Here is a 24,008-nt window from a genome sequence, read left to right as displayed (position 1 = left end):
GTGGGAAACAAAGACAGACTTCCTGTGTGTGCATCATCAGTGTGTGCGAAAACATGGTCCCAATTAAGTCCCATGGAGATCCCTCCATGTGCAGGCGCTGTCCTTTTGGTGAACTAGATTATGCTCACTCTGGAGCTGGTCTATAACTGTAATAAACAAATGAATGAATGAGTATGCCCACTCTGAAGAATCAGGCATAGTGATGCTTGTCACCTAAAAATGGTTCATAAAGTAGAAACATATCATTAATTGGTGCAGTTGAATATTAAGTATTAAGTGAATTAGAAGTTTCGTTTAATTTAAGAGCTCTGTGAAAAGTTGCTGTAAAACGCTGAAAGATTCTGTGTCAAATACAACCTCTTGATTTAATCTGAATTATGATCTCTGTACAGTATAGATAATGGTTAAACTGCAAGTGTCACACCTGCAAAGTGAAATTAATAGTCAGTTAGCTGAGTGAAAATTGTATGCCCAGTAGAGCTTTTTTCACTCTTTGGTTTTTCGTTTGGTGTTGTTGTTTTTAATGAAGCCCAAGCCCCATGCCATGCTTTTGGTTTTGAAAGTGTCCTTTGGTGAATGAAGAAAGGGAAAAACAGGAGCACCTGTTTAAGGAATGAATCTAAAGTTCCCTCTGGGTACATGGAACTATTAGTCTTTCTATCTTTTAGCTTTAATCCATGAATGCAGTATCTTTATACACAAGCATTTTTTTTAAAGTACGTCCCCAGTTTACGACTTAAATGCTCCAGAGTTTTAAAAACTTTAAAGCCTAATTCAGTGGTCTCTGGGAGGACGCTTGAACTAGAATCTGAACTTAAAACTGCTTTACCATATTGTGCCTAAGAGCATTAATGTTTCGTAGAAATTAACAACTACTACCTCGCTTGGTCAGATAGCTTTGCGCTAAAGAAATTGCACCTGGTATTTTCCTATACGTTTGTAGTTGTAGGGTGGTCTTTAGAGTCAGCTGTAATGAGGAACTCAAGCAGGTAGGGGGGAGACTGATTATCATACTCTTGATGCACAAAATCATCTCCTCTCCTTTTAAAAATATGTCCACTCAGTCAGATGAATTGGATTGCTATGTTATGAAAAGTAATATTTTATTTCCAAATCTGGACGTTTATTCTTCCCCCTTCCCTCAGATAAGTGAATATCTGTGAAACTTCAGCAGTGAAATTTTAAATATCCTTGGGCACAATCCAATTGAGCAGATTTTTAGTTTGATTCTATTTGAGTCAGAATTAAACATGCTGTACTTTTGTCTGAATAGTACCTCTTATTTTTATTGTTCTCTTGTGGTTGTGTTCCTTTACAAAATAGCTCTTTTCCACTGTATTTTGAAGTAACCTATGTCTTGGAGTTGAAATTTCTAGCTATTTTATTGTCCATCTTTGCTTCTGAAAGGCTTTGATTAGCTCTGAGTAAAAATGCACTGCTCAGTAATTTGGCCTTTTGTTATTAGTAGGGTGTGGTGAGTCAGACGTTATATTTGTAGAATTCTCTATGCAAAAGGGTGTCTAATTATGTAAAGACCTATGCTCCTGTTTCCCCCACTCATATGCCTTACTTGTTAAATTCTAGCAATTGCCTAAAAAGAAACTACAGTATCTTTTAAGGCCAACAAATCATACAATCATTGTCCTCAAGCACACTTCTCTGTGTGTGCATGCTATGGCATGTCAGCCTTTAAATGCTTTGAATTGCCTATCTATCCTGTGCAAATCATGCCAGCTGATTCTGACAGCATCTTAATCCTATAAAATAATCTTCAGTTTATCAGAAAATAGTGTGGTGTTCAAAATAGCAAGACACTTCTCCTCTTCCCTCATGCTCACCCCCAAATATGCTCAGGGGGGTTTGGGGAATCCCCAGAACAGATGTAGGGGGCACAGAAAGAGGGAGGGGAGGAGATGATTCTGTCAGTGGAAGGATTTCCCTTTGCACAGCAGAACAATATTTTAAGCCCTATATTGAATACAGCACATACAAACTAGACCACATTAAAGAACCTTTTCTGCTCCATGGACTAGATCTGAGTGGTCCAGCCTCTCAGACCAAGTGAAAATGCAAGACTACTTCAGTACAGAACCTGTGGGCCACACACCAAATTAAATTTCATTATCGTAAATTAAAGTGTTCACAATATAGTTCATATTATTTAATATACCCAATTAATACATTTAATGTACTTATTTATTAAACAAAATTTAATGCACAAATTATTTTAGAAGGCTATGCACTGCCTCCCCGCCCTCTCCTCCTCACAGGACCACTGGTGCCACCACAGAACATACGAGCATTATGGGAAGGCTGGGAGGAAGGAGCAGAAGGAGAACCAACCACTGCCACTGCTGTTAACTTCACTCATACACACACACCCCACCCCACAAGGATGTTATGGGACAGTGCAGCCAGCAACCCACCCTCTTCCCTCATCCACCCATCTGTGGCCCTCCAGATGCTGCTGACCTCAACCTCCCATCATCCACAATAAGCACAGCCAATAGATAGGGATGGCAGGCCAACAATATTTGGAGGACCATAGATTCCCCATCCTGGTCGTAAAGGTTACTTATTGAACTTATGTGCAGTTACTCAAGAGTAAGTCCTATTTATTCCAATGGGTCTTACTTCAGAAGAAGAAGAAGAAGAAGAAGAAGAAGAAGAAGAAGAAGAAGAAGAAGAAGAAGAAGAAGAAGAATTTGATATCCTGCTTTATCACTACCCGAAAGAGTCTCAAAGCGGCTAACATTCTCCTTTCCCTTCCTCCCCCACAACAAACACTCTGTGAGGTGGGTGGGGCTGAGAGACTTCAAAGAAGTGTGACTGGCCCAAGGTCACCCAGCAGCTGCATGTGGAGGAGCGGAGACACGAACCCGGTTCCCCAGATTATGAGTCTACCGCTCTTAACCACTAGAGAAATGCGCCATCCCCTGGTTCTCTAAGGTGGGGGTGGCAGCAGAGGCATTTGGTTGTTTGGAAAGACAGGGACTCACTCACACCTCACAGCTTCTTCTCTTCTGAATGGCTTCCAAGGACTGTAAAAAAAAGGACTATTGGGCTGGACCACTCTGGACTAGATCATCATCAGATCTTAGTCTCATGGGCCAAATTTGACAAGTAGGCAGGGTTGCCTCCCTGTCAACCACTTGACTTCACAATGACATTAGGTAATTGGATGCTTTGAAGTCCCGAAGTAGGGACTTTAAAGCACTATGCAGGACTTGCAAAGAGAGCTGTATGGTACTTTAAACCACCTGAAGTTTGGACTTTACTGCCAGTCAGTTGATGTGCTATAGAATGGAAGCTTGCTTTCTGCTGTTAGGCATGATGTTAGGTGCCAGATGTACGGTACATTTAGGATTTCAGTGAGGCGGTGAACAGCACACTCTGGCTCCTGCTGTTGGGACTTACTCTGATTTGTAGTGTGCCAACAGGGTTTTCTGGGCCCAATATGTTGGAATGGGCCCTCCCCAAATAAAGATGGTAGACAACTGGGGTCTCACCAGCAGTGCAGTTTGCAATGTGTCCAGGTGCTCTGTAGCAAAGGGGGGGGGGAGGAAAAAATATTAAAAGGGGGGGCAGGAATGGATACTTGTGCCACCTTAACAATGGCCTGCTGCTAAATGTCCCTGTGATGGAGAGGAGAATTAATTGTCTGTCATTAAATACTTCAATATGTGTAGCTTTGTGCTTTATTCAAGGCAAGAGGAATGTCTTTTTTACTTACCACAGTGTTCTTTATGCATGCTGAGAAATCAGCTGTGTGAAAATATTTCCCATTGTGTCTGCTTGTTAACTGAAACTAGTTATTTTCCTCTCAGAATATACAGAACAGTGATTTAAAAATCCCTGATCCTGCTTTTCCAGAAGATGGAGATCAGTTCATTCAGTGGTTCTTAATGTAGGACATGCAATAAAATAAAAAATGTTGTCTTTATCATGCTCCTTTAGAACAGAGATAAGTTAATTTCAGAAATGTTTGGCTCTTGGAAACATTTTTTCCTACAATTAGCTATTGTTTGGATTTCAGGTTGATGGGATTTAAAAAATCCGATTCTTCTTAGAATTATCTCCTGTGAAATAATGTTTACTACCAAGGCACAGTTACATGGAATGTACTTCTGCTATATAGAAAATGATTTGAAATCAAGCTTGCAAAATGTAATTCATACAGTATGAAAGGCTTTTTTTGTTTTGTTTTTTGTTTCCTTTAATCTTCCTTGATTTGACTTAGAATTGCTAATGAAGTCTGATTCCTGTGCTTGGTGACAGGTCTGGTTTGCTGAAATCATAGTCAAGGTGTAATTCAAAGGACAAGTAGCAGGTTTTAACCTAGTAAATCACCTTTAGGCCAACATAGGGACAACTGCAAGCTGTTGGATGGCTAAGCAGATATGGAGAATTTTCAGGCAGTAGCTCAGTCTTTCCTGTACCACTCATTGTACCACTCATTGCTGTGCCAGTCAAACTTCACAAAGTATTACATGATTTTGGTGCTACCAAAAAAATATTGTGTTGTGTGGACACATGTCTTTGTCTAGCACAAGCTTTTCGGAGGAAGCAAGCAGATTGACTGCAGCTTTGGAAGGCTTGTCTATAAAACAGGCACCTTGGAGGGGTAATTCTTCATTTGCCAGTAGCAGTCATCTATGGACCCATGTCCTGTTGCCCTCAGCAACCGGGGATGCCTAGTATAGTACTGCCTTGCTTGTAACACCATCCTGTTCCCAAATTGACCTCCTGGAGCTGAAACTGAGAGCCCACACTTCTATGTTACAAAACCTGCTTCTGCATCCAGGCATCTTGGCAATTGAAGAATTGTAATGCAATAACTAGTGGTCTGGGCTCACTGCCCCCCTTTTTGTGACTCAGACACTTAGACTTATGGTCCAGGTTGCAGGGTCATATATATTCAATATAGGTAGCCTTCCCCATTATGCGAGGGAAACTAGTAGGTCTGAGGATTGTAGGGAGCACCGGATCCCATACTATGATAGAAAGATAGTGCACATGAATGGCTAGTTGGGTACACATGAAAATGCATACAGGAACTGACAGTTTACTTAGCCTCAACATGCATTTGATGAACTTACCACTTAACGGGAAGTGTCTGATGCATATATTTTCAAAATGTCAGTTCTGCAGGAACATTGGAGGCAGAGGTTGTTGGAAGTGACTGCTAGATAGGTTTAGCCATTGGAGCAGGGTGACAGTGTGTACTAGGTTTGTGATTGTGGCTGTCCATTTGTAATTTGAAAAGAACTACACTCTGCAACCTACTTGACGGTGTCCTATTCATATGCCTGTTGCTTTCTAAGGACGTGCACTCTGCCAGGCCTGGAACTGATTGGTTAGGATCCTCATGATGAGATTCAGGTGTTTACATAACCTTTGAAGATCTTTTCACACATATGTTAAATGTCCTTGCATTGCTTGGACATTGGCAATGCTAATTGACATGCTGTTCATGAAGATAGAGAGACCTGGCAGACAGCATCTGGTCTCCCAGGCCCAAGGTTCCCCACCCCTGCATTATGGTCTTCAGGGTGTGCAAGTACTTTGAATGGTCTTAGTCTGAGGAGTCCAATGATTGACTTGGATGTGGAAATATATTACATACAAGTTTAAAGACCAACCAACCACAAAGCACTGTGTAAGCCAGTAAACCAGTCTCTGATCATGGCATGGTTTGTTTCTCCAGCTTGTAAGCACTACAAGTGCTGAAGCAAGTTGGTGTTTATAGTAGAATTAGGCTCACAACTTCTCTAGGAAGTGCATGTAGACTGTTGCATAATTTTATAACTGCACATGAGTTTGAAAACACTCGGCTTTCTTTCATTTATATTTGCAGGGTTCTTTACTGTGTCTGATTAATCATCTTGATTTTGTACCTATATATACACAGTATATGTATATAAGATTGCATTAATACTGCAGCCAAAAGGAGAGAGTTCAACATGTCAAACCTATTTAAACTCTTAAAAATGATTCAGAAATTAATCCAGTACCTTGGTGTTAAGTATTCAAATGGTTGTGCATCATTTGTGTGTGTTCTGTTATCAGTACAAATTATACTGTTGACTGTCTCTCAACAGATCTGAAAAGAGAAGCCAGTATCTGTCACATGTTGAAGCACCCTCATATTGTTGAACTTTTGGAAACCTACAGTTCCGATGGAATGCTATATATGGTTTTTGAATTGTAAGTTTTACATTTATATATTACATACACACTCTTCATATGTTTTGCTCACATGGCCAAGCATGCACTTAAAACTAAGCAAAATGGGCTAACATGTTAGATTAGGTGGGTAGTTAACCTTCTTTCATAATTTTTAAATTGGATTTAAATAGTTGCAAACAGTTCCTTCCAAGCTTCATGTGCTATATATAATAAAAAGTATCATGAAAAAATGAAACTTCATTAATATACTGAACTATAATTGTAATACACACATTCTAACAAAGCAAAACCTTAATGTTTACTACATAAGAAAGGTCCAGCCAAATTAGAGCATGTCTTGTGGATGTTAACACAAGAAAACTAAGCACATGATAAACTCCTTTCTAAATTAGTAGGACATAAACATGCTTGTCTTAGTTGGATCTTTCTGAGGGGATGGGATCGCAAATGTTTGCTTGCTTTATTAAATTTGTATACCTCCCTGTACCCCCATAGATCTCTGGATGTTTCACAACGTAAAATTATAATGTGTTGTGTTGCTTATATGCACATGCTTTTATGTATCCTTTAATGCTTGTAGAAGAATCACCTGAGAGAACCTTAGAAGCTATGCATGATGAAATCTTGAAGCATCTAGTTCTCCTATAGCCAGCATGCTTGGAAATGGTTATCACTCACATAGTATTTGGATTCCAGACAATATATTTATTTAGGGTTATATATTAGGTAAAGGGGCCCCTGACCATCAGGTCCAGTCGTGTCCGACTGGGGTTGTGGCACTCATCTCGCTCTATAGGCCGAGGGAGCCGGCATTTGTCCGCAGACAGCTTCCGGGTCATGTGGCCAGCATGACAGGGTTATATATTAATATATAATTATTTATTTAAAAGACTCATGCAGATAGTAGTATTTCTTTACTTTAATGCAGATTGGGCATTGCACAGTTACTTTCCTTAACATTTTTTTAAATTTAATGGATTGTCATCATATACCAGGCAATGATTTACTGTGTAATGTTAAATGCTATTAAAGCATGAATTTTTTAATCCAGTTATTATAATTACAGTTCCACTAGCAGTTGCTTACTTTTTCTTACCCTGATCAGACATCTATGAGGAAGGAGAACGAAAAGGGAAATATTAAAATCCTATTACGGTGTCTGGTCCTTAGACACATTGTAAAAGTGCATTTTCTTATTTTTGTGAAGCACTTTAAGAATTCTCATGTGGCTGGTTAAACTAAATGACACATCATTTAGTTAGGAGTTTGTCTCCATCTACTGGCAATAATTTTTTTACATCACCATGTTCCAAACAGATACTGTGGTGTAAATGTTTTGTTTGGTATGTAAAGTAGTAGCATGCAGTGTTTGAGATTTCAAGATAAAACTGTCTTTTTTAAAAGTAAATTGTCATTCCAGATACAATTACCACAACAGCAAATTTTCTAATAAATAAATAAATCATATTATGAATTTCCACATTTGGCAGAAAAAGAGTGTAGGAAATGAGATGTTACCTAACCACCTTTTGCTTACAACTGCTTCTTCACCCTACCTCTTCCCTTCTTGGTTACAGACTTTGTTGCATAAACAGGTTTGGAATCCCAGCTGGTAAGGGAGAGTTGCAGTGGGAAAGTGACAAGTTGGAAATGGGTTAAGCACCCCTCTTCCTCTCTCCTTCCTTTCTGCTTCTATAGATTGTCTCTTCCTGACACTGCTTTGTTGCGATTCTTTACATATTTTAATTAACTTTGTTTCCGGCTGTACCCATAAGCATCTTGTAATACTGATAGCTGTTCGTGTTTGAGACCATTCTTCACAACTCTTATTACGTTTTGAGCTGCGCTGAACTTGCAATAAGAAAGATGGTTAAGACTTCAAATATTGTTAGTCATTTAAAATAAAAATTTCGTGTCTTACATTTTGGTTAGTGTAATGTGTGACATTTTTAGAATACTTTTGAAAGTGTAAAATTGGAGCATTATCATTATTACATTTCTACTTCCTGTTCTACAATCACATTTTTCTTACTTTTTTAACCTGCAGTATGGATGGTGCAGACCTCTGCTTTGAAATTGTAAAGAGAGCAGATGCTGGCTTTGTGTACAGTGAAGCAGTAGCCAGGTATGTATTCTTATTTTAATTAAATCGTTGAGGAGAATGGAGGGGGGCATAAATGACTAATATTAGATGCTTAAATATCCAACATGTGTGTGTGTGTGTGTGTGTGTGTGTGTGTGTACACACACAAATACTGCACGTATAGTGTATGTTTTTATAAGCAACTTCATGCATGTTAAAGTATGAAAGTGGACTAAAATGCATTTGGATTAAACATCCAAAGGGTGGTTGGCATGATTTCGAACTTCCAATGGGATTAATTTACATTTTTGCTAGTCGGTGTGGAACAAAATGTTTTTGTACCAGTGCTGTCTCAGCAATTTATACTGCTCAGCTATCTCATGCTGCTGCTGGCAATATGTTGTCAATCATACTTCTTTTTAAATTAAAAATAGTAAAAGAATAAAAGGCCCTGGTCCAGCCAAAATTCAGCAAATGTAAATTAAGAACATAAGAACCCTGCTAGATTAGGCCAGTGGTCTGCCTGCTTCAGCATCCTGTTTCCAATAGTGACTGGTCAGATGTTTTTAGGAAGTTGGCATAGTCCTGCCTGCCTGTCCTGTGACAACTGGTATTTAGAGGAACACTGCATTAAACTAAAGAGTGGGTGGAATGGTGCCACAGAACTTCCCCTTTGACAGCAGTGTTGCTGCTGCTTCCCAAGACTGGGCAGGGTCAGGGTGGTGTATAAGTCAGGGCTATACAGTTCACTGGTAAGAGCACCAGATTGGCTGTGCTGGTGTGCCCATGCAGACCCAGCCTCACCTCTGAACCATCCTGGTAATCAGCAGGGACACTGGTGACTGGTGTCACCATGTCAGCTGCTCTCATAAGCTAATGTTGAAAGATCCCCATGAATTTGCTCTCCCCTCTTAAAGTCATGTAAACCAATACCCAAAAAACATAATGGCTGCATTTGCATTAGCATTATGACAAGGTGCAACAGCTAGCCTCGTGAGCTTGTTCACTCTCTTGTCGTCCTCCTCCAGGAAGGAGTTCAGAAGCTTTCGTTTTCATGGTGTTCAAACCCAATTACAGTTAAATTTAACTATGGTTAGTGAAAGGAAGCCAGCTCCAAAGCATACTTCATGAACCACAGTTTGGGATTGGGGTGTTATCTTAAATTCTGGTTAATTTTAAATGGAAGTAGAAGCCCCTGGCACCATCACAACAAGGAGCAGCATAAACCTTAGTCTCATGGCAGCTCATCTTTGTAACACTAAACCATGGCAAAGCATTACATGTGAGGCAGATAATTCTATGACTGTATTGAATGAAGAAGTTGTATTGCTTAACTCTTCTGGTTGAGCCAGCTGAATGAAATCCCACTAACTTCGTATTCCAAATTTCTAAACTACCTCTGTGTGTGCATGTGCTTTAGAAAGCAACACAAACGTCTGAGGAGTTTTTTCTCTCACTCTTTTTACACATTTGTAGGTCATAGGTAGAATCTTTTCATCTTCAGTGGCTATATTTCCCAGAATTATTTACCCTTTATAAAGTTTAATTATCTAGCATTTCAAGAGTTGAGGATGTCTGACATTGGGAATATTTTCAAGCCAAAAAGTATATGAGTAAGGATTGATAGATGATAGATCATAAAATGTTGCAGAGAGCTTTCAAGGACACAGAGTTTATGGTGATAGAAGGGAGAGGCAGGGAAAGGGTAGTTTAATATACTCAAGGATGAAATCTAGTGTGTCTGAAAAATGGTTTGGGTGCATTTGATAGTATAGCAAAGGATGGCAATGAGTTTAATGGGGGGAGGTGAATAAAATGAATGGACAAAATGGGGTGCAATGATCTTAGGAGAAATAGAGTTTTCTTGTGATTGTAGATTTTGTGGAAGATTCTTAGAACAGGTTTGAGGAGAATATAATTGCTGTTTTTGATTGGTGCTTTTCTGTTCTACCTGCCTAGTGAAGCAAGGCAAACCAAAAGCATGGACGTGATTTTTCAGGTTGGTCAGAGTAGGAGTTTTCTTAAGGAGCTTGTTGCTTTAAAATTGGCATTATGGTGTAAGCTTGATGTGTAGGTAACTAAGGAATACTTAAGTGTAAGAAAATTTTAGTTATTTTTTAATATAGCTCCAATACAACCCATATACAGTGGTGCCTTGCTAGACGAATTTAATTCGTCCCACGAGTCTCTTCGTATAGCGAAAAATTGGTTTTGCGAAGCAGCTCCCATAGGAACGCATTGAAGTGCGGTTTCCCATAGGGTGCCTCGCAAGACGGGGGGGATTTCGTCTTGCGAGGCACCCTATGGGACGGTAAAAAATAGTCTTGTGAAGCATGTCATAGGAAACTTCGTCTTGCGAGTCTCCATTGAAATCGCAAAACGCTTTCGTTTTGCAAGTTTTTCGTCTTGTGAGGCATTCGTCTAGCAAGGTACCACTGTATTAATACTGTATATTCCCTTTGAGGGCAAAGCCCTCTCAAGGTGTCTTACAATTAAAGTATAATATGCTACAAATCTAACATTTAAACGGTCAATAGAAGCCAGCAAATAAGACAGTGAACTTCCAGTCCAAATACTAAAATGCAAAATAAAGCATTCAACAAGATTGTAAACAGGAGAATAAAAGAAAAATCCAACAAAAGCAAGTTGGTTTTTTTGTGCTTTCCCAAGTACCTGAAGGAATGGTGTTTGCTGAAGTGTAGTTGGTAATGCTGAAGTGTAGTTGGTAATGTAGTTGGAAGTGTAGTGGAGAGTGAAGTCAAATGGGCCTTAGAAAGCACTGCTAATAACAAGGCCAGTGGAAGTGATGATATTCCAGCTGAACTATTTAAAATTTTAAAAGATGATGCTGTTAAGGTGCTACACCCAATATGCCAGCAAGTTTGGAAAACTCAGCAATGGCCAGAGGATTGGAGAAGATCAGTCTACATCCCAATTCCAAAGAAGGGCAGTGCCAAAGAATGCTCCAACTACCGCACAATTGCGCTCATTTCACACGCTAGCAAGGTTATGCTTAAAATTCTACAAGGCAGGCTTAGGCAGTATGTGGACCGAGAACTCCCAGAAGTGCAAGCTGGATTTCGAAAGGGCAGAGGAACCAGAGACCAAATAGCAAACATGCGCTGGATTATGGAGAAAGCTAGAGAGTTCCAGAAAAACGTCTACTTCTGCTTCATTGACTATGCAAAAGCCTTTGACTGTGTCGACCACAGCAAACTATGGCAAGTTCTTAAAGAAATGGGAGTGCCTGATCACCTCATCTGTCTCCTGAGAAATCTCTATGTGGGACAAGAAGCTACAGTTAGAACTGGATATGGAACAACTGATTGGTTCAAAATTGGGAAAGGAGTACGACAAGGTTGTATATTGTCTCCCTGCTTATTTAACTTATATGCAGAATTCATCATGCGAAAGGCTGGACTAGATGAATCCCAAGCCGGAATTAAGATTGCCGGAAGAAATATCAACAACCTCAGATATGCAGATGACACAACCTTGATGGCAGAAAGCGAGGAGGAATTAAAGAACCTTTTAATGAGGGTGAAAGAGGAGAGCGCAAAATATGGTCTGAAGCTCAACATCAAAAAAACCAAGATCATGGCCACTGGTCCCATCACCTCCTGGCAAATAGAAGGGGAAGAAATGGAGACAGTGAGAGATTTTACTTTCTTGGGCTCCTTGATCACTGCAGATGGTGACAGCAGTCACGAAATTAAAAGACGCCTGCTTCTTGGGAGAAAAGCAATGACAAACCTAGACAGCATCTTAAAAAGCAGAGACATCACCTTGCCGACAAAGGTCCGTATAGTTAAAGCTATGGTTTTCCCAGTGGTGATGTATGGAAGTGAGAGCTGGACCATAAATAAGGCTGATCGCCGAAGAATTGATGCTTTTGAATTATGGTGCTGGAGGAGACTCTTGAGAGTCCCATGGACTGCAAGAAGATCAAACCTATCCATTCTGAAGGAAATCAGCCCTGAGTGCTCCCTGGAAGGACAGATCGTGAAGCTGAGGCTCCAATACCCTGTTTCTCATATTTTAAGGCATCCCCATAAAATAAGCCATAGCAGGATTTTTAAGCATTCAAGGAATATAAGCCATACCCCGAAAATAAGACATAGTGATAGGAGCAGCAGCAATGCCGGCTGCGGCAGGAGGAGGAGGAAAAAAATAAGACATCCCTTGAAAATAAGCCATAGTGTGTTTTTTTGAGGAAAAAATAAATATAAGACATGTCTTATAATATGAGAAACACGGTACTTTGGCCACCTCATGAGAAGAGAAGAATCCTTGGAAAAGACCCTGATGTTGGGAAAGATTGAGGGCACTAGGAGAAGGGGACGACAGAGGACAAGATGGTTGGACAGTGTTCTCGAAGCTACGAACATGAGTTTGACCAAATTGCGGGAGGCAGTGCAAGACAGGAGTGCCTGGCGTGCTATGGTCCATGGGGTCACGAAGAGTCGGACACGACTAAACGACTAAACAACAACAACAGTTGGTAATGCATTCCAGAGACATGGGACCACTACAGATAAGGTCCTGTCCATGTTGGAGGCAGGCACGTGCAATGAGCCCCCATTGTCAGTCTTAAAGTGTGTGCAGGGTGATATGAATGTGAGTTCTTCCCTGAAAATGGGGAAATGCACCCCACCAAAGTTTGCTTTGAAGAGTTATTCCACCTTGTATTGCTTACCTGCATGTAAATTATTTCAGGAATCAAGCAATATCTGTTTTATGAGGCAGTGTAAAGCAAACATGGACATTGCACTGAAATTGCTTGGTTCCACCAGCTGCTGCAACACTACCATGTGATTGTTCTGGACATACAACCCATATAGTCAGATGGGATCCACATTCATCAGTTGAAGCTGTTAATGGTCCTACTGCTTCGTTTTTCTGTGAGGATTCAAAGTTTAAGTGAGTCAATTTCAGAGGTTGGCAACCTCCAGCCCATATGGGCCGGATCTGGCCCACGGAGGCCATTTATCCAGCCCATGAGCAACCCAGTCAGCGAGCCGCCCGCTCGGCAAGTCCCCCGCGCACTGCGCTAAACCGGGACTCGCTGAGTGGTGCCGGAAATGGCAGCTGCACATGCACAGATGCCAGAAACCGTTTCTGCGCATGCCCAGACCCCAAAAATCACTTTTGTGCAGGCACGATTTTCGGCTTCCGGGCATGCGCATGTGCATGTCCGGCCCACGGATGATTGTCCATGGGAATGATCCAGCCCACAGCCGGAAAACGTTGCTGACACCTGGTCAATTTAGATGTAGCAACAAAATGAAGGATCAGGTTTCCCTCAAGCTGATCCCTCAAATAGAGGAAAGTTCTTCCACAAGATGTGCTTTTTGGCTCTTTTGGAGTCCTGTAGGCAGGCTGAGACACTTGATAGTTCAGTTGCTGTCTTATGTTCCATAATTGCCGCTGTGTTCTGTTGATTTTTATATTGTGTGGTGTTTTGTTTATTGGCTTTAACTGGATTGCTTTTAATTTGTTTTTATTTCGCTATAAACAGTCTTTAAACCCTTGTTGGGTGAAAGGTGTACAAGTTTAGTAAATAATAAGCAAACTGAAAACTAGCGTGTATACATGGAATAAATTTTGGGTCTTTTTATTCACTATTACGTTTTCAGCTCTGTTTTGAATAAAAGGTAGCCGTTTCATAAAACATAGTTTTTCAGAAGTACATGTTAATCTGCAAATCTTTAAAAATCCAGGTTTTTCACAGCATTCTGTATGTAGTAACAATTATTTTGGCATTAGTTTAGTATAGAGTAGAAGAGTGCCATCCACTGGGCAAAGTAAATTGCAGCATGGGGAAAATAACAGGGATGAATTTAAATACCATTGTTGCTTCAGAATGAACATGTGTGATTGTATAGGTGAGTACTAGTCCCTAAGGGAAATGTTATTAAACATTTATATGCCACCTTTCATGTATACAGCCTCCTAAAGTAGTTACAAAAAATGAACATGTTACACTATCAATTCAAATTTATACAGTCTAATATAATAAGACTTCAACAGATTAGCATTTAAAAACCAGCTAAATCCAACAGTCAAAACTAGGAGAGTTGGAAGATTAAGATTATGATAATTATCAACAGCATAGCATCATCACTGTGTATGATGCTTTGCAAAATAACATAATACAGTTCTCTGCCTCAAGGAGACTACAGTTTACTTAAGAAACAATTTTGGGGTGATTGGTGGAGCGCTCATTGGACATTTTACTATTGGAGCAGACAAAAGGCAAATTCAATGTTAGGAATTCCTAAAAGATAAACATTTTGTTTCTTCATTTAAAACATTTCTATTCCATCCTTCAGTTCAAGATTTCCAGTGAAATGAACTCACATTTGAACACTGTAATTTTGACTCCTCTGTGTCCAAAACTGCTTTACATAGTTTGGAAAAGGCAACTAAGAGGGGGCAAAATAAAGAGTTATTAAATTGTGGGTAATCTGGTAAGAATAAACAAATATTATTCCTCCCTTAAAACCCTAGGATTAATCATTCATATATATATATCCACATACATATGTTACTTTCATGACAGAGAAAAGTTTTCTCACATGGTGCATAATTAACAGGGAATTGATTTCCATAAGACGTAGTGATGACCACTAGTTGAGTTGATTTTAATAAAGAACTGGACAGTGTTATGGAGAGGAAGTATATTAGCTTTGATAGTTAAAAATAAGGTGTGAGCCTGGAAGCAGGTGTCTCGCTAAACCACAGCTTAGTGTGAAGTCCAAATGCAGCTAATATTTGCATGTTGCATACATCATATGCTAGTGCTTGATCCAATCTAGCAATAGTAGATACTGCATGCACAAAGGGCTGCTATGGAGGGAAACTAGGAAATGAACCACTGGATTTGGATATTTTGTGCACTAATCCACAAGTTCAGGAGGGCAGCAGAAGTCTATAAATCATCTCTGTGGTTGATTGCAGGATGACACCCAGCAAGACACCCCTTTTTTCTCCATCTCCTTGTCAATTGATCATCATTTGGCTGACAGAGGGAGGTTGTCTGCTCTTTCTAGGGACTAAATGTGAAATCCTAGGTTTACTCAAATGTAACACTTACTGTATCCAACAGAGCTTATTCCTAGCAAAGTGTATACAGTGGTACCTCTGGTTATGAATGCTTCAGGTTACGTGCTCCACTAACCCGGAAGTAGCTGCTCCTGGTTGTGAACTTTGCCCCAGGATGTGAACGGAAATTGCACACTGGAGGCCCCATTAGTGAAAGCGCGCCTCAGGATAAGATCGGTTTCAGCTTAAGAATGGACCTCCGGAACGAATTAATTTCGTAACCAGAGGTACCACTGTATAAGATTGCAGCCTTGGGCCTTAAAATGGTCTCAAAAACAACCTGAGCACAATTCCTATGCTATATTTGTAAAGCTATAATAATTTTATTTATATTTTGATTTTGCAGTCATTACATGAGACAGATACTGGAAGCACTACGCTATTGTCATGATAATAACATAATTCACAGAGATGTGAAGGTAAGTCATATTAACATCACAAAAATATTTACCCTTTACTGTGTTAACAGTAAAGTGTGGCATTTATATTATCTGCCTTTTTCTTTGTTGCCATGTAGTTTAACCCATTCTTGGAAGGTAAGGCAAAGCGCCTGTTACGGTAGCAACTGGGACTTCCAGAATCTTTGGTGCAACTACCAAAATACTGAAAATTGTAACATTAGCAAATTGTTTATGCATTCACACACACACACACACACATCCCACACTTTTTGGCCTTGAATTTATGATCCTTTAAAATACGTTGCTGCTGTATTTATCTCCACAGCCACATTCTTTAAAATAGAAGCTAGAACATAAGTTCCACAGGCTATGTATTAAATTCATTTGTTTCCATAGCATCTGTTATTTATTGTTCCAGTTGAATGCAGGTTCAATGCACAGGAGAGTCCAGTTGGGCTCTGTAGACCCTTAATGATATGTATTATTAATGTTTCATAAAAACATAGTGCTTGATCCAGTTGAGTAACTTGCATGGCACAAAGAAGGAGGGCTTAGTGAAAATGTGGAAGGTATGCATAGGTCTCCCAGGCTCTGTAATGCTCCCGTGCACCTACAAATGTGAGTTGGTGTGGTACCGGTAGGGAATGATGAAAACAGAGCTCTATTAGTGGGGTAAGATTCAATGGGCTTGTTTGCAAGTAATACTAAAACCATGCTTTAATACCACACGTATGAGCTAGAACAAACCCATGCAAAGCCTCCAGTTCTCACACTCCTCCTCATCTCCTCCAACTTGACTGAGACCAGTGGCAGAGGAAGGAGGGTGCGGGGTGTGTGGTCCGCCCCGAGTGTCATCACTGAAGGGGGTGACAAAATGAGGGGTTTTTTATAAAAAAAAATGGGGCTCATGAAACTTTTTAGGAGTAACATGGTGGCTTAGGCACCTGCAGGTTCTGCACTGCCTAAAACGGCAGTGTGGGACTTGCGCCTGCCTATGTGTGGGTGCTGTGCCCACATTTGAGTGGATTGGTCCCTAAATATTATTCATTATTTGTTTTATCTTTCTAATGTGAAGCTTTTTCTTTTTCTTTACTATAGTTTATAAATCTTAACAACAAACCTTCAGCTATTGTGAATACCAGTATATCTTGGTGGAAATTATAGATTTCTGCTTGCTTGTGTTCCCTAATGCCATAAGCTAGGTGTCACTGTTTGATTCCTTTGAATACATTTGATCTTCAGCTGTGTTAAAACATAGAGTAAGGTCTTATCAAAGAAACCCAGTCTTGTTTCACCGTTATAAGGAATTAAACACAGACTCTGGAGAGTCAGCTTTAATTGGGACATATTGAAAATGTGATGAATCCATGTCTGTAGTGTCCTTTCAATTCCTGGAGTTGCTGCACTAAAACAGAAAACTCTACAAGCTGTTGCATTACATAACTTTTATTTATGTATTTATAACATTTATATAATGCATTTTGTCAATGTGCATATATTCAGTTTTTGAACAGTATTACTGTTCAAAAAGTAAGCTATCAACTAGAAAATTTTAAAGACTCATGAAAGGTTCAGATGATAATGGATTATATTTTATTTGTTAAATTTTTATCCCACCCCTCCTCTTAAAAGGCCCAGGATGGCAAACAACAAGTGAGAAAACAATAAAATATCTTGAAAACAATTGCAATACCATTATACTGTATAATAATGTAATGTAATACATAATAATAATAATGTACAGAAGCTTTTATGATGCTTAGGAATTCGATTTGGTCACTATTAACTGATATTTGTTAGCTTAGCTTTAGTTAGTGTCATGTAGATTTTCCTTAAGATTTTACTTTGGTAACCACTTATATGATTTTGTAATAGCTAGACTTTTAAATGTCTGGGTAGGATTTTTGGAGATGGGAAAATTAAGCAATGATTATTATCTGCATGTACTGTATTCTGCAGTCTTCTTTAGAATAAATGTTATTTTCTCTTTCCATAATTTCTACAATACTAAGTACAACAAACTTTTTTTTAATGTGTTGAGGAAGGTGCAGAAGTCACAGGGTGCCTCTAACCACTAAACAAAAATAGTTGCTGTAAGTTAACAACATGTGAGTCAAGATAGCTTGGTTAAATCAGTGGCCAGAATTCAAAGAACTCTTCAACTAATTCCTTGCATTGAAGAGAGTTTTGAGCTTGCTTTTCTTGAACTGCGTTGGAGAATATCTGATGAAAATATTCTATATTTAGCAGTGTTTTGCTACACATCAAATAAAAATGAAAATATTGTATGGTCTGCTTGTAAATGGTTTCTGTAATCTGTAAAAACAATTGCTTTGGTGTTTTCCACAGTAAGATTTAATTGTAAATTATATTCCCCCCCAGTATTTGTATATGTGTTTGCAAATTGAATAGCAGCATTAGTATTGATATACTGAACAGAAATTGAGAGTAAAGGTCTGTTCTGTTGTTATATTTAGTAGAGTGAGAGTTTCTATGTCTGCATTTTGATAGAGCACTTTTAATTAATTGCAATGATACATTGGGCATTATATGTGGCTTTACCAGAGAGATAGGTAAAGGTGCCCCTGACCATCAGGTCCAGTCGTGTCCAATTCTGGGGTTGCGGCGCTCATCTCGCTCTATAGGCCGAGGGAGCCGGCGTTTGTCCGCAGACAGCTTCCGGGTCATGTGGCCAAAGCTGCTTCTGGCGAACCAGAGCAGCACACAGAAACACCGTTTACCTTCCCGCTGGAGCGGTCCCTATTTATCTACTTGCACTTTGATGTGCTTTCGAACTGCTAGGTGGGCAGGAGCTGGGACCGAGCAGCAGGAGCTCACCCCGTTGCAGGGATTCGAACCGCCGACCTTCTGATCAGCAAGCCCTAGACTCTGTGGTTTAACCCACAGCGCCACCTAAGCACTAATTTTAAACCTTTTAGAGGCAATGTAGTAAGTAAAATAGTAGGTATTTCTTTAGCTTTGGTTCTTACTCAAAGCCAAATAAATAAATAACATTGGCAAAGGCATGGTTTAGGATGGGAACACTTACTTCCTGCATGTATGTTGTTATTTAGAACTGGAACTTTGAGGCTTATAGGCCCAAAGACTAAACAGTGTCTCTGATTGCTACAGATAAAGCAACTTCTGAATTATGGCAGGCTAGGGCTAAGCAAACCTATTCTGCTTAACTTCTGCAACATGAAACATCTTCTACCCCCCCTTCCTGGATAACAGCTTTGTCTCAGGTTCGCTTAGTCCTTTTTGACTGAAAGACTGTGGCTGCCCAGTGCTGTACCTCCATGGTGACATGGCCAGGGTTCTTCATTGTATAATTTTGCCAGCAATGGATCCAGTTACGGGCAAAGACCCCAACACAAGTTGTGATGTTGGAGCCACCATTTCACCTATTTACGGCCATCTTCTAGACATACTGTATAGAAGCCTGATAGAAAGTGAACTTTGCCATGCATGTTACAAGCAGACCGATAAAAACATTACTGTATCCATAATACATGCAACAATCGTTTAAATTATTGTGGCTCAGGAAATTTGGGTTGCTAATTTAGACTGTGGCTTACAAAAACAAATGCAGAAGCAAGCAGTCAGTTGCTGATAGTGTTATTCAGTTGCGATCAGAGGAACCAGATACAGTATCTGACCCTTTTCTATTCAGGAACACCACAGTGGGATTTTAACCACTTGCAGGGGCTTAGAATGCCCAAACCCACTCACAAGGTACTACAATTTTTCTCATTTTATTTTAATATTATCAAAACACAGAGATGTGTTTTAGGGTTCTACTATATGCGAGGTACGTATAATGTAGGAATAACCAGCTAGAAGACAAATATTAAGTGTGGGATGTCTGCATATTTCATTAGAGAATATTTCTTCTTTAAGGTAATCAAAATGCAAAGACTGACAGTGCTGGAGTTTCAGCAAATGTAGCCCTTTCATTCTTGCATGGCAACCTGCACATGCCACTGCCCCTTTTAAACATGGCTGTGAAAGGATCCTCTGCCATCTCCTGCTTGGCACCCACACTTGGCAATACAGAGTGCTTTCCAATCATTTCTAATTCAGTAGTGTCAGCAACGGGTTAGTAGCCATAATCAGGAAAGTGCAATATAGAATTTTTACCTGCTCTATTTCAATTTCATTGTTAAGGATTCATGGTTAACAATTCATTCTACATTTTCTGACTTTTGTAACCCTTGGTTACATGTGCAGTGTAATTCTAAGCATATTTACTCCGCTAGATTCTTATTATTATTTTCTTCCTGCTTTATAAGGTATTTTTTATTTTATATGTGTTTTATGTTAAAATGAAAAGAAACGAGTGAACACACTAAACTTGTTTTGTAATATTTGAGATACTTGTCTGCATGTATACAGTATAGTTTGGAATCCATTGACACAAATAGTTTTAATTAATGTAAGTCTGCAGTACAGTTGTAAAATGTTATTGAGAATTAATGCTAGCAAACATCATTACATACACAAGAGTCTTCTGCGGAGATTACTTTCTGCTTCTAATATACTTTACACACACACCTTTTCAAAAGTCTACTGCATCTACAGCTATTACTACTTTTTCATCTCAGAAACCTTACTCTTAAATTTAAAAGTCTTAGCTATTACAAAATTATATATGTGATAACCAAAGCAAATTCTTAAGGAAGTTCTGCATGAGAGTAACTAAAACTAAGACCATGCAAAAATGTTATCTCTGTTGACAGGATTTGTTAACTTTAAGCTACAATCCTATTCACTCACTGAACTCAAATGGAAGTTACTTCTGAGCAGAAATATATGTTAATTGTTAATCTTATTAAGATGCATTCTGGAATGGTGACTTGGGATTTCTGAGTTATCTTGAAAAGAATGTCCTTGTTTTGTCTCTGAAGTACTCTCATTCACACTTGAATCCACATGAAGTCGCTTACAAATCAGTTGAAGTACAGTTTTCCGGACACTTCTGGACATGAAGAAATACATAACTGGATCTAAGCAGCTGTTAAATGATGAGAAGACTAATGTGATCTCATTGTATTTGTGAATGATCTGTTTCCAGTAACAAGAAGTTTTTTGTAGTTGTGAAGTGATATAAATAAATCTGAATATATGATAAGGAACAAAGCATAATGTGAAAATGATAAGTACTATGAAAGATTTCCTTGCAATGGCAACATATGTTCTAGTATTAGGAAAACTTGTTCTCTTCTTGGAAATTTTCAGAAGATTGTTTGCAATTTTAACATACGACAGAATCAGTAGGATGGAAACAATCCAAAATATTATAACAAGAATATAATTAACACCTGCTTCCATTTTTGCGTTTTGCTTCTCTCTGTAATGGAAACATTTTGATGAATATTTATCTTCATTCCTGGTAGACTGAACAACCATCAGTATAAATCCCATTATTGCAACTGTCCACAGCGTACAACACAAATATACGCTTTGTCTTGCTGTTAACACTCTAGCGCGTGGTATAGATTTGTTAATTTTTACATAACGGTCCCAACTAATAAGCCCTAGTAGTACAATGCTGATGTACATGTTCATATAAAATAAGTTTCCTACAATCTTGCAAAATAACAAGCCCAACAGCCACTTGTTCTGGGCTATGTGATAGAATATTCGGAAAGGGAGACAAAATATCAGTAAGAGATCTGCGATGGCAACATTAAGCAAATAAACATGGATAGAGTTCTTCTTGCAAGGAATGCCCAGAAAAACATACAGGGCAGTAATATTGCCAACCAATCCAATTACAAAAATGACCGAATATGAAAATAGTAGAGTTAAAGATAGTGATTTCTCTTCCGTATCACAGTAAGTAACAGGCATTTCTGTGGAGTTTTTTCCAGTTTCATTTTCAGCAAGTGAAAAATTCATGTTCTTCTCTGGGGTTTTACAGTGTAGGAGTTAAAATTCTTAGTAAATCTTCACTTACACTTTTCTGATAGTGCCTGGAATAAAATGGAAGACAGTGCAACGAGTACAATGAACTTGATTAACTTTTCAAACAAACTCAGAAACTTATCTGTCATAAGCCTTGTTTTAGTCATGCATCAGCAAAATAGGGTCTTCTCCCAGAAACTATTTATGAACAAGTTTGCAATTATAACTGCTTTATTTATGAAAACATTTTGCTCCTTTTCTCCTCTTTTTTTAAAAGTAAGGAAAGAATGAAAGGTAGGCTTCCCATAAAATCTGATATCCATCCAGTATCCCCAGTGCTTAGATGATCACATTGATAACAAGTGGTGATAAACAAATAGTACGTAAAGTCTCCTTTGGCACATTAAAAACAAACAAACTGTTGTTTCAAAAACGATCAAAAATACAAAATGTGCCTTGATATTAGCTAGGTAGTATCTTAGGAATGTAAGAAACAGATCTTGTTTACATACCAAATATAACTATTTGGAATTCCCCACTGTCTGTGGTGGCTGAGGCTGATGGGAGCCCAACAGAGCCATGGGTTCTGGGTTAGGCAAAGACATGTTAGAAATGGAACAAAGATCTTGTTAGGTAGCTGGTAAATGATTTCTGGCAATATGCTTGATCTGTGGCTATGAGAATTTCCCCATGGCATTAACTTGATTGAGAGTTTCTGCAAAAATATTTACATTTTGATACCTAAACCCATAATAAAGTGACATTCTAAAACCATGCCAAAGCAGGTTGACTTTGTCACCATAAAAACAGATTCAGATTATTTAAGGGTAGATTCAAAATGGAAAATCAAATTCTACTTTGTGTTTGTAGTTTAGAGTATGATTTCATTGTTGAAAATGAAAACATGAACCTTGAAAGATTTAGATTTATGATTTTACTAGTGTTTTAATATCACATTTTATATATTTAGACTCAAGAGTGTGTTCGTTTGCATGCTCTCTCTCTCTCTCTCTCTCTCTCTCTCTCAGCAATCAGCACTAAGCTCAAGAGCCATGAATTAAGTTGTGCTGTGTTCACACTCTGCAGCAAATACTAAACTACCTGTTGTTTCAATTATATGCTACTACTTTAATAAAGTTGCTTGTGGCAGTCTTAACATTTCTCTGCCTTTTTAAAAGGAAAGATGAAGATGTGAAAGAAAAGTAGAATATGTTCTTGAGAAAAGTGCTTTCTCATCTGTCAAGAAAGTTGCACTAGAAATTTAGAACTGTTTTTCTGCACTTAACATATGAGCAAAATAGAACTATAATAAAAGGAAATACTCACTTTTTGGTTAGTGACGGAGTTTTTTCTACTGAATTCTCCTTTCAGCACTTGCGTTTAAGGAAGTAAGGGAGGAAAGGAAGTCTGTCTTATTAGAAAGTTGTGACTAGGGTGGTTTTAAACTGGTAAGAATCAGCTTCATCAGCTATTTTAGTCTTTCATGCTTTCCTCCAGATAACTGTTGGAGGATTGGGGGATGGTGATGAGCTTTTATGTGTAATAGTAATCTCTGATGCATGAAGATGCACCGTGGGAATGGCAGGTACAGTATATATAAACACACATTGGGATATGGTGGAGGACAAAATATGAGTACTAAATACAGGGGAATGCAGAAACACATACAAATAAGAGAGCTGCCATAGCTGAAAACAAAAGCACATTTAAAAAGAAATCCCAGTTAGCTCTAACCATGATTTTAGCTTGCTGGTGAGGCAAAGCTTAATCAGAGTTAAGGCAGCAGAAGGGGATACTTTACAGAGTGGTTGGGTAGTGTGTTTTCCTGGACCTACTTCCAATGTTTTAATCATGATTAAGAGTATGTCTGATTTATGATTACTGAGAGACAATTACTTTTTCGGTGAAAGAAATATTGCCTACAATCCTTTTCCAGGCACTAAGTAATGCTGTCAAATTTTATACTTCAATCTTCCATTTAAGCTATTCTTCTTATTGTCGTTGTTGTTATAATGTCTAAATAAAATGTAAAATCAATAATGGTATGTCCACCTCAGAATACAGCTTCCCTCCCCTAAATTTTTTTCGTGCTTATGCAAAACTTGTAGTTCTCCAAAGCCTGCTGATACCTCCTCTTTGTACATGATTGTGCTATTTTGGCAACCTAAGGACAGGCAGCTAAGATAAATGAGATCACTGGGTGTGGTGAATTTTGCCACTGATGGGTTAGATATGATTGACAGAGGAGTATTGTCACAGGAGTGGGTGGACAAAATATGCACTGGTTTTGTTAGCATTTGCTAGGTGTAAAGCAGTAAAGGGTG

At 38.8% G+C, this 24,008-nt stretch overlaps 2 protein-coding genes across 7 annotated transcripts in view; one reads left to right on the top strand and one right to left on the bottom strand.

Annotated features, from left to right (window-relative positions):
* The window catches only part of CASK (calcium/calmodulin dependent serine protein kinase), a 133,919-nt gene that overhangs the window by 40,397 nt on the left and 69,514 nt on the right, over positions 1-24,008 (top strand). For all 5 annotated transcript variants that reach the window (XM_035116666.2, XM_035116665.2, XM_035116664.2 and 2 more), the window contains 3 exons: positions 6,102-6,207; positions 8,237-8,314; positions 15,723-15,795. In XM_035116666.2, coding sequence (XP_034972557.1) covers positions 6,102-6,207; positions 8,237-8,314; positions 15,723-15,795 — 257 coding nt within the window. The remainder of the gene's footprint in view (positions 1-6,101; positions 6,208-8,236; positions 8,315-15,722; positions 15,796-24,008) is intronic.
* LOC118085713 (probable G-protein coupled receptor 34) lies at positions 18,496-23,112 on the bottom strand. 2 transcript variants are annotated; one of them, XM_035116668.2, is made up of 2 exons: positions 23,011-23,112; positions 18,496-21,752 (listed from the first exon to the last, which is right to left on the bottom strand). In XM_035116668.2, the coding sequence occupies exon 2, from the start codon at positions 21,676-21,678 to the stop codon at positions 20,593-20,595; it is 1,086 nt and encodes a 361-aa protein (XP_034972559.1). In that variant the 5' UTR covers positions 21,679-21,752; positions 23,011-23,112; the 3' UTR covers positions 18,496-20,592. The 2 variants fall into 2 exon arrangements, with proteins under 2 accessions (XP_034972559.1, XP_034972558.1); XM_035116667.2 differs by lacking the exon at positions 23,011-23,112 and adding an exon at positions 22,197-22,270.

This window comes from Zootoca vivipara, chromosome 4 (assembly GCF_963506605.1).
Source record: "Zootoca vivipara chromosome 4, rZooViv1.1, whole genome shotgun sequence".
Taxonomy (NCBI): domain Eukaryota; kingdom Metazoa; phylum Chordata; class Lepidosauria; order Squamata; family Lacertidae; genus Zootoca; species Zootoca vivipara.
The sequence above is the reverse complement of the archived record's forward strand: the minus strand, read 5'-3'. Positions and strand labels throughout refer to the sequence as shown.

Coding starts and splice junctions, on each gene's coding strand:
- LOC118085713 (XM_035116668.2), bottom strand. CDS start 21,678: ATGAATTTTTCACTTGCTGAAAATGAAACTGGAAAAAACTCCACAGAA.